We start from the raw sequence: 14,859 nt of genomic DNA, 5'->3' as shown, positions 1-14,859 counted from the left end.
GCACGTACAAGCTTTTGAAAAACCTAAAGCAGTTTGTAAAACTAGTGAGGATACAATTTTGGAAATATGAAATATAGAACACCCTTAAGCTGACGTCGCGAGCTGATCTTTCAGGCATAAATGTATAAAACTAAAAGGCAAAATCTGGATTGCGTCGTCTTGAATTAACAAGATCTGATTCTTGTATCAGTCTAGTAAGTATACTTCCGGGGATACTATATATACATATGTTAATCTCTTGTTTTATTCTGAGGGTTCCTCACCAGATCACAACATATATGGAGTCCACGCCAACCTCGGCTTCATCTTTCTATCTCTTGAATTACAATTGGATAATGTGCATGCACTCTAACCCATAGTCACGGTATACAGATGGCAGTTCCGCAGGCTTAGTGGTAGTACCGACAAGGTCTTTCTTGATGAAGGTGCCTAATCTCTTCAACTGATGCGGAACTATAGCTGCCCTATACGGGCTGCGTTTTTGTTCATCAGCCAGGAACCGCCACATAACAGATCACTTTTGAGAATTGATAAAGCAGCCGTTCAAGGCCTGTAAGCTTTACTACGCCGTGGGTGGCACTCTTTGCGGAGGTGCTAGTCGCCCCACAGACATCGCCAAAGCGTGTAACTGAGACCTCGAGAGGCTGGCGTACACACAGGAAGCAAAGTCCCCGTTACATTCGCTTACAGTGAACCCGTGCACAATCAGTGAGATTTTCTCTGGTCTTGTACTTGCTCTTGAAAGATAACATCTACAAAGCAAGGCTCAAAGAAGATTGCAAATGCTGTTTTGAATTTAGAGGGCTTATAACAGCGCGAACAAATTTCCAGTCTTGCACAAACGCAGAGAACAAAAATATCTTTAGGTCAGACACGGCCGTAGTTGACGGTTTAGTTTGTTTTGTGGGGTTTAACGTCCCGAAGCGACTCAGGCTATGAGAGACGCAGTAGTGGAGGGCTCCGGAAATTTCGACCGCCTGGGGTTCTTTACCGGGCACTGACATCGCAGAGCACACGAACGCCTTGCTTTTCGCCTCCATTGAAAAACGGCCGCCGAAGCCAGGATTCAATCTTGCATCCTTGGGCTCAGTAGTCGAGTGCCCTAATCACTGCGCCACCCATTCGGGGGTTTATTTACTGCAATAAAATTACTGTAATTCAATTAATTTCCCGCTAATATGTCATACAGTGAATTACTTTTCTGGTCTGGGAATTTAGTAATTAAATGAATTGCTTTAGGAAAGTAATTTCACAGGAGAATTTGGTAGTTCATTTCGTAATTACTTTTTATTAAATTTCACCACTGCTCTTTCAATATACAACCCTACTTACGCTTGGTAGGGTGCCTCGAAAGCAGGAACGACGCGCGGCATGCCCAGGACAACGTAACGAATCGGTAAAGTAAAAAATAAAAAAAAAGAGTAGAGCTGTGCCGTCGTCATTCCTCTAGCTTCAGGACGTTCGGTGTCACGAGGCCGTTGAAGAGACAGGTGGTGCAAGATGACCGAGTTCAAAGCTATATAGTTGACAGCGCAGTGACGCTCACTGTTGCGTTGGTTACACTTCCTGTTTCGAGGCGATGGAGGGTTAAGGCAGGCGTATATATATATATATATATATATATATATATATATATATATATATATATATATATATATATATATATATATATATATATATATATATATATATATATATATATATATATATATTGTAAAAGAAGGCTAGGTCGAGACGGTGAGGTCGTGACTGCAAGGACAGCGAACAATTGTCTAGCGTTTTAATCCGATCACGAACCCAGGCGCGCGCCGGAGCCGGCGCCGTGGGACGATGATGATGGTATGTAGAAATGAAAGAAGGTCCACAGAAGGCTCACAATATATATATATATATATATATATATATATATGTGTCCCTGACGTGAACATTACTGAGCGAAAGGTGCCGTGTTCGGTTCTTGGGACCACGGAATCAATGGATAACCTGTTTCAGCGCTTCAAACGACGTTGACTCCGGGCCAGCGAGGCGCTGGGCTCTTCTCTAGTTTATGTCTTGAGCGGAATGAAAGTGACGTGCGTTGTACCATCTTTTGGAAGAAGAGCAGGAAACAACACAAAACAAAAGCACTAACAACTTCTTCTTCTCCCTCGTTATAATGGCAATATTGACAAGAACCCGCACATCTTCTCCCTTCACGCCTGCAGCCAACTTCTTCCTTGTCTTTAACATCCTGCCTGTTTGTGCAGAAATTCTGATTCCTTGTAATCTTTCTGGTGTCTAATCTTTGAAAAAGCGCGTGCTGTAGGAAATAATAGGTTGGGTTGCGGTGAGGAGGGGATAAAGCAATTTAAGAGGAACTGTAACATTACTGTGTAGAAGTAATTGTAATGTATTATCATTACTTTTGGGGAGCAGTAGTTAGTAACGAAATTTTTTACATTTATTAGATCTTCAGCGTTGTAAATCTTAATGTAATTTAATTCCCTTCCACAAGTAATGTTTCAATGTATGCTTTAGGTATACATTCTTGAAAGGAAGACAAGGGACTGGAAGACATTGCGACGTCGCAAAAAGAACATATGGACGTTTGTGAACCCCTTTGTGTCTACGGCTGCAATAAACAAACTCGAACAACTAATACCGACACCAAAACCCAATACATCCACAATGGTTTAGGTAAGATGTGCCCATGTTAAGTCACTTATACGTCACTTATATGCGCGTAAACTAAACAGAATACATTCTAAGTTTCTCACCATAGAAAACTGGATGAGCTGGGCAGAGTTGATATTTAGCAGAGCGAAAATACTACGGCCAAAGAGAAGATGGGAAATAACAGCACTAGCGCAGTGTTGCTAATGTTCTCTGTAACAGTATAGATTTGTCTAGTTTTGTCGCTAGTTTCGCCTGTTCTTACTTTCTGTCTTCTCTTACGGTCAAGTTTTTTCCAGCTGCCAAATATGCCTGCCAGCATGTTAGTGCAAATTCTATTATCGAATTATTTCATTACTTGCCTTGCGCACTTTCCCTCTGGCAACCTAGTCGAACTTTTCTTGTCTTTCTTTAAACGGAAGGGAAGTCTGTTTTCATATTTTTTTTTTCTGGTTAAAACAGCAACACTTTTCAATAAAAACCCACGATGCATACTGGTCAGTAACCTCTGCCTTAACTGCTCAGTCATTCATTCTTTACGGAACAAAATTGATAAATAAGAAACGTTGGAAGGAACTGAACACACAGTAAGCCGGCCGGATGGCTACAAGCGGCCTTGTATAGCGAATCACACGTCGATACACTGTCGATAAGCAATAAGCGGGAGGCAACAGTGTAGAGAAGGAAAGATGTTTGGCCAGGCGTAACACGCAAACCTTGAGGTGTACTACGCTGCTATTATTGCCTGGCTGCTTCTGCAATAAAAAAATAATAATAATAAAAAAAAAAGCGGCAGCTGCAGTCCGCAGGACATGGCGTCAGACTACGGGGCTCACCGGACAGCGAGAAGACGCCAGGTGTCCTCGGGGAAACCTACAAGCGCCCCAGGGACGGGGCGAAGGCAAGCAACAAGCGCAGATACGCTATGTCGTATATCACGGGGAAAGCCGCGATCCATTATAGCAGGGCTATCCGGCAGACTGGCAACGCTATATGTGGTTCGCTCAATATTCGAAGCGGTCGCAAGGTATACTGCATGTTGTTGCTCGCTCGGTGCAATGTTTGCCGTCAACGCCGTCGACCGACATGCTGCGGTCAACGAATGGAACGCGATTATACGAGACGGCAACCGAATTCCGTGCACTCCCTTCGATTCACGGGGCGTATATACTACGAGAGCGCTCAAAAACACGTGAGTGGCATGCTCGTATGCGTATTACCATTCCCTGAAAACTGCACCAACGGAAGTGCCGGGTGGCGTCACTAAAAAATAAAACACAACAAAAAGGAAGTCAATAAAGCTATATGTTCTTTTTTAGTATACATTGCAGTGTATAAACTAAAATGCATACACAATAAAATAGTTTGCTGGATTAAAATTTCTTGCACTAATCCTCTGATCATGCCAGTAGCGTCCGTCGCGCCATCTTTAGTACGTTGAATGAAAACGAATAAGAGCGCATTTAAAGATGGCACCCGTCGCTTCTGTAGCGCGATGGATTAACACCACGTAACTGATTGTAAGACATGTGTTCGATTCCTGTAGCTACAATGTTTTTTCCCACAACATTCAAATAAATTACGACCACATTTCCTGAGGTATGTTCCCTTTTAGGTTGCATAATACCATGTTTTTGTTCTTAACAGCAGCAAAATCAGCCGCGAACGCAGCCAGAATGTGACGGTATGACAACGGTTACACTATACAATTACCTTCACCGTGATCAATTCCTGCCTTCAGTGAGTATATATTACCTTTAGGTTGCGTTCACAGACAACTCTCAGCAACAATCGCCTTTTAACATGCTTTTAACTCTTTCTACGCATCTATGCCGCATCGATTTTTCAAATTAACTTATTCAACGTCGCAAGGATGGCGCGACGGACGCCACCGATGTATTACGTTCTTTACAGCAATTTTAGTACATAAAACAATTTTATTAATATTGCATTTCAGTTTCCATACTGCGCTTCACGCTCCAAAAAAACGTAAGGTTGTGTTTTATTTTTCAGTGACGCACCCGGCACTTCCGCTGCTGCAGTTTTCGGGGAACGGCAATACGCTGCTCGCAGAGGGAAACATTTAAAGGGATATTTCTCTCATACATAGTGTCGTAAGTTATAATGTTTAATGCTTTCTCCTACATCCCTGTTGACTCTCCATTTGTAAGTTCAGGTGTCCGTATTCCGAGAAGTGTCGTTTTTTCTCTCTGACCTCGAGTCATCTGATTGGTAAAAACGCCTGGACCGGATGTCTGTTCGCTTGCCACCGCTTCCGGTTCCGACGTTTCCACCAATCAGACAAGGGCGGACACAGAGAAAACGACACTTCTGAAAACTACGCAAACTCAGAACACGGACCCTGGATTGTGGCGATTTTCTGGCGCTATACATTTCACAACGGCTCTTGAACTTTCACCCCGTTAGATATAAGTGCACATTATCAGAGTTGTGCTGTTTTTGGAAGGTAGAAAGTAATATCGGAGAAAATTTCTGGAAGCGTCTTCATGAATCAAAGTAGCCGCTGTCCGGAGAACATACTTGTCGGGGTGAAAGTCGAACAAGCGTGCTATGACTTGAGCTAGTGAAATAGAGTGATCACCGAAGAACGTGACACTTCTACTCCAAAACGTTTTTTTGTGGTCTTGCAAGTTCCCTTGTGGTTTTAGGTTACCTCACATTTTAGGTTACAGACTCACAAAAACCAGGCTTCCGAAAATGTTGCACAGCATATTGTTCCGAGTGTCAGTCGCCCTTCTTCAAGTATTACACCTCTCTACACCGGTCATAAATAATCAAAGCATAAAAACTATACCTTGAGTGTGACATTCATTTTGGAGGTCATTAACATTGTAACGCTTAATGAAGTAGGTTTTGCGTTATCAGCATTATTGCGTTATCAGAACCATGTTGCTAGCCACAGTTTTAGACCTGAGGATAGTCTACTTAAAGGACGTGTAATAATTTAAAAGAATTTCATTTTAAAACATCGCTTTATGTTCCCAAGCAAGCCATATAAGAGCATGGGGTACGCCCATAGACGTCAAATCAGCATTATATAAGAGCAAAGGAGTTAATATACTTAAAGAGGCAACCATTATCATCTTCGTGTGGTGTTCTTCAGAATATCAGTCAACTTTGTAGTGGCTGACAATCCTGAAGAGAGGAATGACTTGTCGCGTCCTCTCAAAAACTTGGATGCTGAGCGTAGCTGAAGCCCCGCAAACCTTGAATTTATTTTCAGGTTTAGACCAGAGTTTCTGCATGTATACATAGGACGGCTGGGCAACAGCATATCGCGGCAACTTCAAGTCATCCCTCGAAGTTAGCCAACAGTCGGCCAAGGAAAGCATTGGGGATTGTACTTAGTCTTTTGTTTTAATTTTTGTCACGTTGATCACGTTCTACTTGACGCTGGCGGTAACACAGGGCGTTCCATGTACACCGCTATGGTTGAGGGTGGCGCTGGTGAACACTCTCAAGGTTCTTATACAGATAACATTAATACCCAAGAAAGTAGTAGGTGGGACAGCGGCCGATGTAGCTCAGTTGGAGGAGAACCGGATGCGATATTCGGAGATCGTGGGTTCGGTTCCCACCATCACACGTTGTGTTTCCTTCTACTTTGCGTTTAATTATCTTTCTCCTAAACAGATTAGATTACTAATTTATGTGATTACCGAAGTGAAAATTAAACAAAAAAGACAAAGTACAATCCCCAATGCTTTCCTTGGCCTCGACGGCTGTTGGCTTCTTTCCTTCATGTATTATAACCAATTATAACCCCCCCCCCCCCCATATATATATATATATATATATATATGTGTGTGTGTGTGTGTGTGTGTGTGTGTGTGTGTGTGTGTGTGTGTGTGTGTGTGTGTGTGTGTGTGTGTGTGTGTGTGTGTGTGTGTGTACGAGCAGGCTGGAGATGTCATTTTATACCGCTAGTACGCTACAAGAAAGAAGAAAGGCACACATGACGGAAAAGCTAGTGTACTCGTCCTGTCTTTTCGATCTCTCTTCAGCCAGCCACTGAATCTTACCCCTTTATTTCATTGTCCTATGTTTCACTGAAATGCATAGAGCCATACTGCTTCTTGAAGACATAATAACGTTTTCATCCTAGTCGACGAAATATTTAGGATAGAAAAACTAAGGAGGGCGGCGTGGTCCTCACACTCGTACAGGACCACAGCGCGTGTTTACCAGTATGTCCATGAACGTGGTGATAACCTGAAGGTCAGCAGCTGATCGCCCCATAGATCACCGTTCTGGCTGTCTGGTCGGAAAAGGGAGATAAGGGCTGTCCAGAGTCGGAATCGATAAGCGCACAAAGATTACGCGCATAGTGACGTCCAGCCACCCTTTTGTTCTTAGTATTGGATGCTCGAATCACCACCAAAGCAGCGAAGAGAATGCACTTGCGCGGTCATAAAAGCCACCACCTGAGACGGGAACCAAAAGAAGCATGGCTTACGCTTGGCAAGTGCTGAATATTGTGGGGCTAGGATGCCTCCTGGCAACTACGGCCCAAGGGGGACTGGCGAAAGAGAACCGCTCCTTCGTGGTGGACTACGAAAATGACCGCTTCCTTAAGGACGGAAAGCCTTTCCGTTTTGTCTCAGGCTCCATCCACTATTTTCGCGTTCCCAAGCCTTACTGGCGCGACCGGTTGGTCAAGATGAAGATGGCGGGACTGAACGCTCTGCAGACTTACGTGGAGTGGAGCGGTCACGAGCCGGAGCCGGGTCAGTACAACTTCGACGGAAACTACGATCTCAAGTCGTTCTTGGAGTTGGCCAATGAAGTAGGGCTGTACGTCATCCTCAGACCTGGTCCCTACATATGCGGAGAGCGCGACAATGGCGGCCTTCCCTACTGGCTGCTGAGGATCAATCCGAAGATGAAGTACAGGTCTTCGGACAGCACCTACCTTGCCCAAGTAGACCGCTGGCTCGACCTCCTGCTCCCAGCGGTGACACCGTACCTGTACAAGAATGGTGGGCCTATAATCACTGTTCAGGTAAACTGCATCGAATAAACTGCTTTCGCCGTGTCTATAGCGCCAATGTACCGTGCTTGACCTGTAAAGACAAGTAGTTTATTACTACTTGTAGCTATGTTATGTAAGACAAGAGGAATGTAATGATCTTTTGTGCACTTAATACGCGCATGCACAATTGAGTAGAAAGTGTTTAACGATCTTACATGGCCATTAGAATTACGTACGTGCCTTATGCACAATGTCCCCTGTTGAGTTAGGAAACTTGGCAAGAGAAAGAGAACATGGACTGGTTCGTGTCTTATACACAGTAAGGTTACCCCGCGATTTAAGAAGAACGTGAAAACAAAGAGAAGATACACATGGGCGAGAATTGTGGAGGTGTTAAGTGTCCATTTGATCGTCTCGGAGGCGGACTTTATTCGTTAGAAGAGAACACAAGAGAGCGAACAGCACGCTCCAAGCACCAGCTGATATTATGCAGAAATGCAGCTGAAAATAGACGATATAGAGCTCCGATAAATGAGGTGTCGCATCTTCTGAATCACGAATAAAGACCAGTTGCACAAATGAGGACGGAGATGTGAGGTCCTCTGTTCATGCAGGTTGAGAACGAGTACGGACTGTACGGCTTGTGCGACAAGGCGTACATGCAGCACCTGGTGGACAAGTTCCAGCAGCACCTGGGAGCAGACACCGTGCTCTTCCGCACGGATACGCCCGACGACAAGGCGTACGAGTGCGACCGCGTGGAGGGCACGCTGGTCACCACAGACTTCGGTCCCACCAAGGCCACGGTGCAGCAAGCTTACGAGGCCGTAAAGAGAGAACAACTTCGCGGGCCGTTCGTCGTCACCGAGTACTACTGTGGCCGTCAGGTACAACGAGAACAATAGCAAATGACAACTCTAGGGCAGGGAAATTCTTGACTGGTTTCATGTGAAGAAGCTTTCGACAAAAATGTTTATATGTAAGGGACATTTGAAATTACCCAGTTAGGGCAATGGGACTTAACTATACATGCTTGCGCGACCATCGCGAGATGCTCCACGCCTGTGAGAGTATCCTTACGTGGCGCGAAATGATAGAAAAAAAAAAAAAAAAAGCCGACAACACTCACGCCCATGACATCTCTCGCAGCTCTTTCTTTTTACTTAAAGCTTTCAAAGGCATCATCTTCTGACACGCTAGCAAAAATTTCGGCGATATCTGGCGACAGCCGGGCTGAGACATCCTCTTTGCACTCAAAATCGTTGCTCTGATGATGGCCGCGCTATGGCGTTGAATGTAGTATACGCAAGAAGTAAAAAAAAAAAAAAAAATAAAAATAAAAAAAAAAAATAAAAATAAAAAGCATTAGCCACCAAAGTTGCAATTAGAGAAAAAGTGAATGGTTGCATTTCCTTTGATGGCAACTGAAAACATAAGTCTGCATCATTGTGGGTTATCTTCACAGTGTGGTGGACGAGTAGCGCGGATGTCGCCTTATTTTGGCACTTAATATTACTAACGTCTAGGCCACAAGAGACAACCATAGGTTTCGTAATCGGGTAAGTCGTTGCCGCCGCCGTTTCACGACAAAAGCTGCATCAGGACGTCGTGCAAAACAAACAAAAGCGCGTACATGGCGCACTGTCGTACAGGACACACTAGCAATATTTTTTGGCAAAGAAGAAGACTCGTCTTATACACAGGAAAGTACGATACAAGTAAAAATAGAAGAGTGGGAGCTCTACGAATTCAAATTCAAATTTCTTGAAACTTAAATGTGGCAGCCTTATAAAAGAACGCCGGAATATTTTTGTGTACCTTTAGTAACAAGTGAGGGTATAATTCAGCGCAACGAACATACAGTTTATCCCCTATTGGCTCTTGTGATGCAGTTGCCAATTTTTAATGAAAAACCCGACACATTTCTACGTTTCTTTATTAGTGAATAGGTATGTGTCCATAGTAACTTTAACGCCGCACAATTGACCCCACCCGTACAGCAAATACTTCAAGCATGGGGCAGACCCCGTCGCCTCGCTGTAAACGCAATAATCGATGTTTCCTCGCCTACAGGATGTCTGGTCGTTCCCACATGACAAGGTGGACAAACGACTCATCGTCGACACCTTCGAGAAGATCCTGGAAAAGTACAACGGTTCGGTCAACTTCTACATGTTCCATGGTGGCACAAATTACGGCTTCAGCAACGGCAACCGGCCGCCCCCCCAGCTAACGAGCTATGACCACGGCTCGCCCCTGTCCGAGGCAGGCGACCCCACAGACCTATACTATATGATTCGGAACGCCACGGGGAAGGTTTTTCCGCTTCCGCCGGGCCCAGTTCCGACTCCTTCGAGGAAGCTAGGCCTGGGGACCATTTCCCTGACACGAAGCTCAACCCTGTTCGAAGTGATGGACTGGTTCCGGAACCACGGCTACCTGAAGACGGTGCGCTCCGAACAGCCGTTGACGTTTGAGGAGTTGATCCAGGCCTACGGTTACGTCGTCTACAGCACTAGGGTCTCCTTCAGGCCAAAGAGTCCTTCCCTATTAACGGTTTCGGGAATTAAGGACAGAGGATACGTGATGACGAGAGTGACCCGTAGCGTCCTGAGCCTGGACGAACGAATCTTCAGCACGCCCGTAGTGACGAGCAAAGGAGAGACACTCACGATACTTGTGGAGAACGAGGGCCGCCAGAACTACGGGGATGGCAACCGTGATCCCAAGGTGAGCGCAGAGGCACCATTTGCTCACGCGAAAGGAATAAGTTCGTTGTTTCTTGAGGAATCCCCCAATGTGGAATGGATTTCTCATAATGACTCATTAGCCTCTATCTAAGCGCCGCCAAAAGGCTTTAGTAGAAAGCCTATACAATTCCCATGGAAGCTTCGTAGCGGAAGAAAAATGGTCCTGCTACGGGGGTCGAACCCGGCAGGCCGACCAAGCTAACGAGGATTAAGCTAACCGATCGTAAAGCGATAGTGGCTCAAAACGGGACCGGTGTAAGTGCCATGCGGCTGTTATTAGCTTGCGCGGGATGGAGGTTTCATCGCTGAAACGCGGTCATTTACATTAGCAGCGTTCACAATGCTCGTAAATGGCCTGCAACATTGAACGACGTTGTGGAAGGGCTTAGGCAAACTCAGCAAACCCGATCGCAAAGCTGATGACTCATCCGTATACCGCTGATCGGGTTTATTCTCTTTTGTCAATAGCAAAAGGTGAATTTTTACTCAATTGACGTTCACAGATTGAACGTGTTGACTTTGTTTGGCTATCCCTTAGCGGATATTAGTGTTCCGCCTTATAACACTTATAGACACAACTGCATAAGCTCTAGCTACATAAGTACGAATATTCGCCGATAATTCGGCCAAGTAGCGAATATTAGCGCAGCTAGTTAACTCACACTTAATTCGGTTCTCTCCCTACTTGTTTCGTATTTGATCTGGTTTTTTGTCTACACTATTCACTTTCGATCTGGTATTGAAGGTACACTATATTCGTACTCTATTCGATTTATAATGCTGCTGCAATTACGTACTTTTCTCAGTCTCGTTTACTACTATTTTGTTTAAAAAAAGATACTTAATTTTTATTAGCACGAAATTTTTCAATGTGGAGGTGAGAGGAAGACTTAACACTTGTGATCAGTGCGCTGCTAGAAGAGTGATAAGGGGGCCAATGACAAAACAGAAAGAGAGCACACAACTCAAAAAATGATTATGTAGTAAGCACATACTAACGTGCATCACTTATTATAATCAGTACGGCTCTTCTGTAGCTCATGTTACACTACAGAAATGTCTCTAACCGTAAGAGGAAATAGTCAACAAGCATGCGCTATATACAAAGTAATGGCATCAGACTAACCTTTAAAAACAGTGAGTGCATACCGGATATTAAGATACACGGAGTGCATAGCGGATAACGGTGTCCCCACTTGTCGAGTTCGTGCGTCATAAGAGGCAGTCACAAGAACAATGCGTGGAGCTCAACGCGCACTTACTGGAAGTTTCTGGCCGATAAGTTTCATGCCCACTGCCACTGAGTGACCCACGGCCAATTTCTTTGAATTGATTACTGTGCTCTCGTCTCAATTCTTCGAAAACACTTCGCAGCTTAACGACCACAGGATTCACTTTAGTGCGGTATATATAGAAAACACTAAACATCACAATGTGACGCTTGACCCAAAAGAAAAAAAAAACGCGCAGGTACAATAGATTGATGCGTTTATGGTATCTCGATGTGACAATGCTGCGAGTGCTGCGTGCTATCGTTTTGAGATGTGAGTGCATGTACACTTATTTGACGGAGTTCGAAAGATGCACCTGGCCTGCGAAGCAGAGGAAAATGCCATGCCTGTTCCTGTTTTTGTGTAATAAGAGTGCTGCCACATAAGTCAACGGGCGAACAGACATACAGAAAAACTTTATTTTCAACAATTACAAGGTCTTTTGTTACAGAATCATTCCACTGTAATTCGTTACAGTTTGAAAAAAGGGCGAGAGTAATCACAGAAAAAAATAAAGTTGAGAAAATAAATCTTAACGTTTTCGCACTTTGCTTCGTTAATAGAAAACATTTCCCCTTCCTTTCGCCCAAGGAAATGCAGTATGGCGCCCTTTGGAAGCTTGATCCATCCTCTTAGGAGGCTCGTAATGGAGCTAAAATGGCGGCGCTTTGCAATCCGAGGTACCGAATTTTCACACTTTATTTTGTGCTGACATGGCGCAGGGCATCACATCATACGTAACCCTCGGCCACGCCCAACTGACCAACTGGACAATGGAAGGTGTGCCTCTCGTACAAAAGCAAGACCTAGATCGGCTCGGCCAGTTTCTATCCGAGCACGGCCACGACCCGAGAAACGAGACGCATATTCAGCCGCCATCTTTCTTCTACGCCAACTTCACTCTACCAGAAGGCGAAGAACCACTGGACACATTCCTTGATCCCACTGGCTGGGGAAAAGGAGTGGTCGTGATTAATGGTTTCAACCTCGGTAGGTACTGGCCTTCCATAGGACCGCAGGTTACCCTCTACCTGCCAGGATCGATTCTGCGGCCTTATCCGGAGCAGAACACACTAATCGTGTTCGAGACCGAGACAGTTCCGTCGGCACTGACAGCAATGAAATCGGTCGACACGCCGATGATCGACGGGCCGATTCCTGACAAGCTTGGCCACAACAGCCACTGGTAACATAACAAGCAAGACTGAGGATCAAACCGACGGCCACCACAGCAATGACATCGTTGAAAAATTCCTCTACGCCTACCTCCTTTATAAAATGTTGATCGACAGCAATTTTTTCGCGACGAATTTTCCTCGTGATTCCTGCTTGGGAAACGAGAAACAACTTTAGTCGGTGGACAGAAATGAACGCCTTTGAACATGCGTAGTCGGAGACAAAAGTCTAACAAGTGCCTCCAAGTTCTAAACCACTCCGCGCTACATGCGGGCACCACATGGCGATGCCACCCTGGTGTCGAAATAGGCTCACTCCTCTGGTCTCGACACCTGGAGAGCGTCTTCAGGTGGTGTCCAATAAGACACGGTTCGTAACTCGGAGAGTAATTCAGATCGAGACTCTTGACGCCGACACCACAACGCGCATCCACGCACACATGCACGTGTACGTTCTCGCTGTGTACAGTGCAGAAATTTCGGGGAAAAGATGGGAGGGCACTGCCATTTGCTTCATCCTCGATCCCTTAGTTTGTACTTCCATTATCTCACACATATCAATTAGCATGTAGCTACCATATTAAATGAAAAGCTACTCGACAGAGGCATACAGAAGAGCATTAACCAAACCTTACGAAGGTGATTGCATCGTGTAGCTGGAGCAGCGTGTCTGACTAGGGATCCAAGTGAGTTTGATTCCGTTCTCGATGGAGCAAGCCAAGTTGTAAGCTCCTGCTAAATTGTGCGGGGCTGTGACGTCATACGACCCGCCGTCCAATCAGTGCCAGGTCATGCTGCCTGTCACTTGCCAGATGCATATGCTCCTGATTTCTCGCTCACGACTCAGGCACCTGTTTTTCTAGCGAAAGGGGCCTTTCAGTGTATTGGATCGATATGAGGAAGTTTGATAACAGGGTTGGAAAAGATAGGGGAACGCTAACCATAGCCATAGTGACACCCTTTGCCTTGAAATGCCCCGTTCAGCGCATGCATGACGCCCTAGCATCCCTCTATCCCTTTAATCGTAGGGTAACCCACTTCTAAAACTCGCTATGAAGCACATACGGTGCCAGCGAACCACATTCGAAGCTCTAGTCATCGACGAAAGTGTTCTCGTACTGTTCGGGTTAAAATCCATCCACTGTTACGAGTAAAAATTGATTGTTCCGCTCATTTTGGGTATTTAAAATGTATTCTGGGAGCGAAAAGCGCCCTTGCATAAAAAAAAAAAAATCAAACCTCAATATTTTCTGTAATTTTCGAATGGCTAATAATTTTTTGAGTTCGAACTGGCGGACCCGCAGCGGTGTGACAGATACTGCGCCTTTCCTTTCTTGTGAGCCAATTATATTATTAACTAGCGGCGTACACTTTGGGGAGCACACTTGGCGCCGCGTTGAAGCTGATGGTGCTGTAGAGGGGAATTTTTAGAGCTCAGCTCTTAGGCGCCTGTTCCTGGGCTTCGCGTCGGCGTTTTTACTGTCCACAGATATGTCATCGCAAAAATTGTGATAGATATATCTGTGCATGCAGGCTGCACAGCAACGCAGGAATTATGAACGGTATAAAGCTTAATTATCATACAAGTAATCAATCACAGTAACTAATTACAATATATTTTTAATGCGAAGGGACAATGTTATACTGCAAAGCTGGAGGCCGTCAACATAAAGGTGAGTCCCCTTTTTAACCAGCTATTAAATGGTCAAGGGCGGTGTTACTTCGTCCTTGCTACGTACTACTAGAGTCCCTCAATTGAGGGACTCTGGTACTACTTTGCATTAGCTCTGCCTTTCCTAGAGGAACCGTTTGCTCGAAACTATGATGTTCGGAGTGACAAGCTTGGAAAACTATTCATGGTACCGAACGAATCGTACCCAGGCCCAGGCCATGACAGTATATATGAATAAAGAAAGTGTTTTTTTTTTTTTTTTTTTTTTTTTTTTTTTTTTTTTTTTACCAAAATCTGCCCCCTGCCTAGGTGGTTTTGGTGACGTATACTTAGTTCTTAACTTCTG

At 44.9% G+C, this 14,859-nt stretch overlaps 1 protein-coding gene across 1 annotated transcript; it reads left to right on the top strand.

Moving 5' to 3' along the window:
• The first annotated feature begins 7,053 nt into the window (after window positions 1-7,053).
• On the top strand, window positions 7,054-14,014 carry LOC146182537 (beta-galactosidase-like). Its single transcript, XM_084577661.1, has 4 exons — window positions 7,054-7,675; window positions 8,260-8,532; window positions 9,719-10,375; window positions 12,389-14,014. The coding sequence occupies exons 1-4, from the start codon at window positions 7,121-7,123 to the stop codon at window positions 12,854-12,856; spliced, it is 1,953 nt and encodes a 650-aa protein (XP_084433787.1). The 5' UTR covers window positions 7,054-7,120; the 3' UTR covers window positions 12,857-14,014.
• The last annotated feature ends 845 nt before the right edge of the window (window positions 14,015-14,859 follow it).

This window comes from Amblyomma maculatum, chromosome 8 (assembly GCF_055883805.1).
Source record: "Amblyomma maculatum isolate TAMU_Amacu chromosome 8, ASM5588380v1, whole genome shotgun sequence".
Classification (NCBI taxonomy): domain Eukaryota; kingdom Metazoa; phylum Arthropoda; class Arachnida; order Ixodida; family Ixodidae; genus Amblyomma; species Amblyomma maculatum.
Note: the sequence above shows the minus strand (reverse complement) of the source record. Positions and strands in the feature narration are given on the sequence as shown.

What these genes read in the sequence shown, in the direction of transcription:
- LOC146182537 (XM_084577661.1), top strand. Translation starts at nt 7,121, where the DNA reads ATGGCTTACGCTTGGCAAGTGCTGAATATTGTGGGGCTAGGATGCCTC. An exon ending in AGTACTACTGTGGCCGTCAG is followed by an intron (nt 8,533 to 9,718) that starts GTACAACGAGAA and finishes CCTCGCCTACAG; the next exon opens with GATGTCTGGTCGTTCCCACA. An exon ending in ATGGCAACCGTGATCCCAAG is followed by an intron (nt 10,376 to 12,388) that starts GTGAGCGCAGAG and finishes GACATGGCGCAG; the next exon opens with GGCATCACATCATACGTAAC.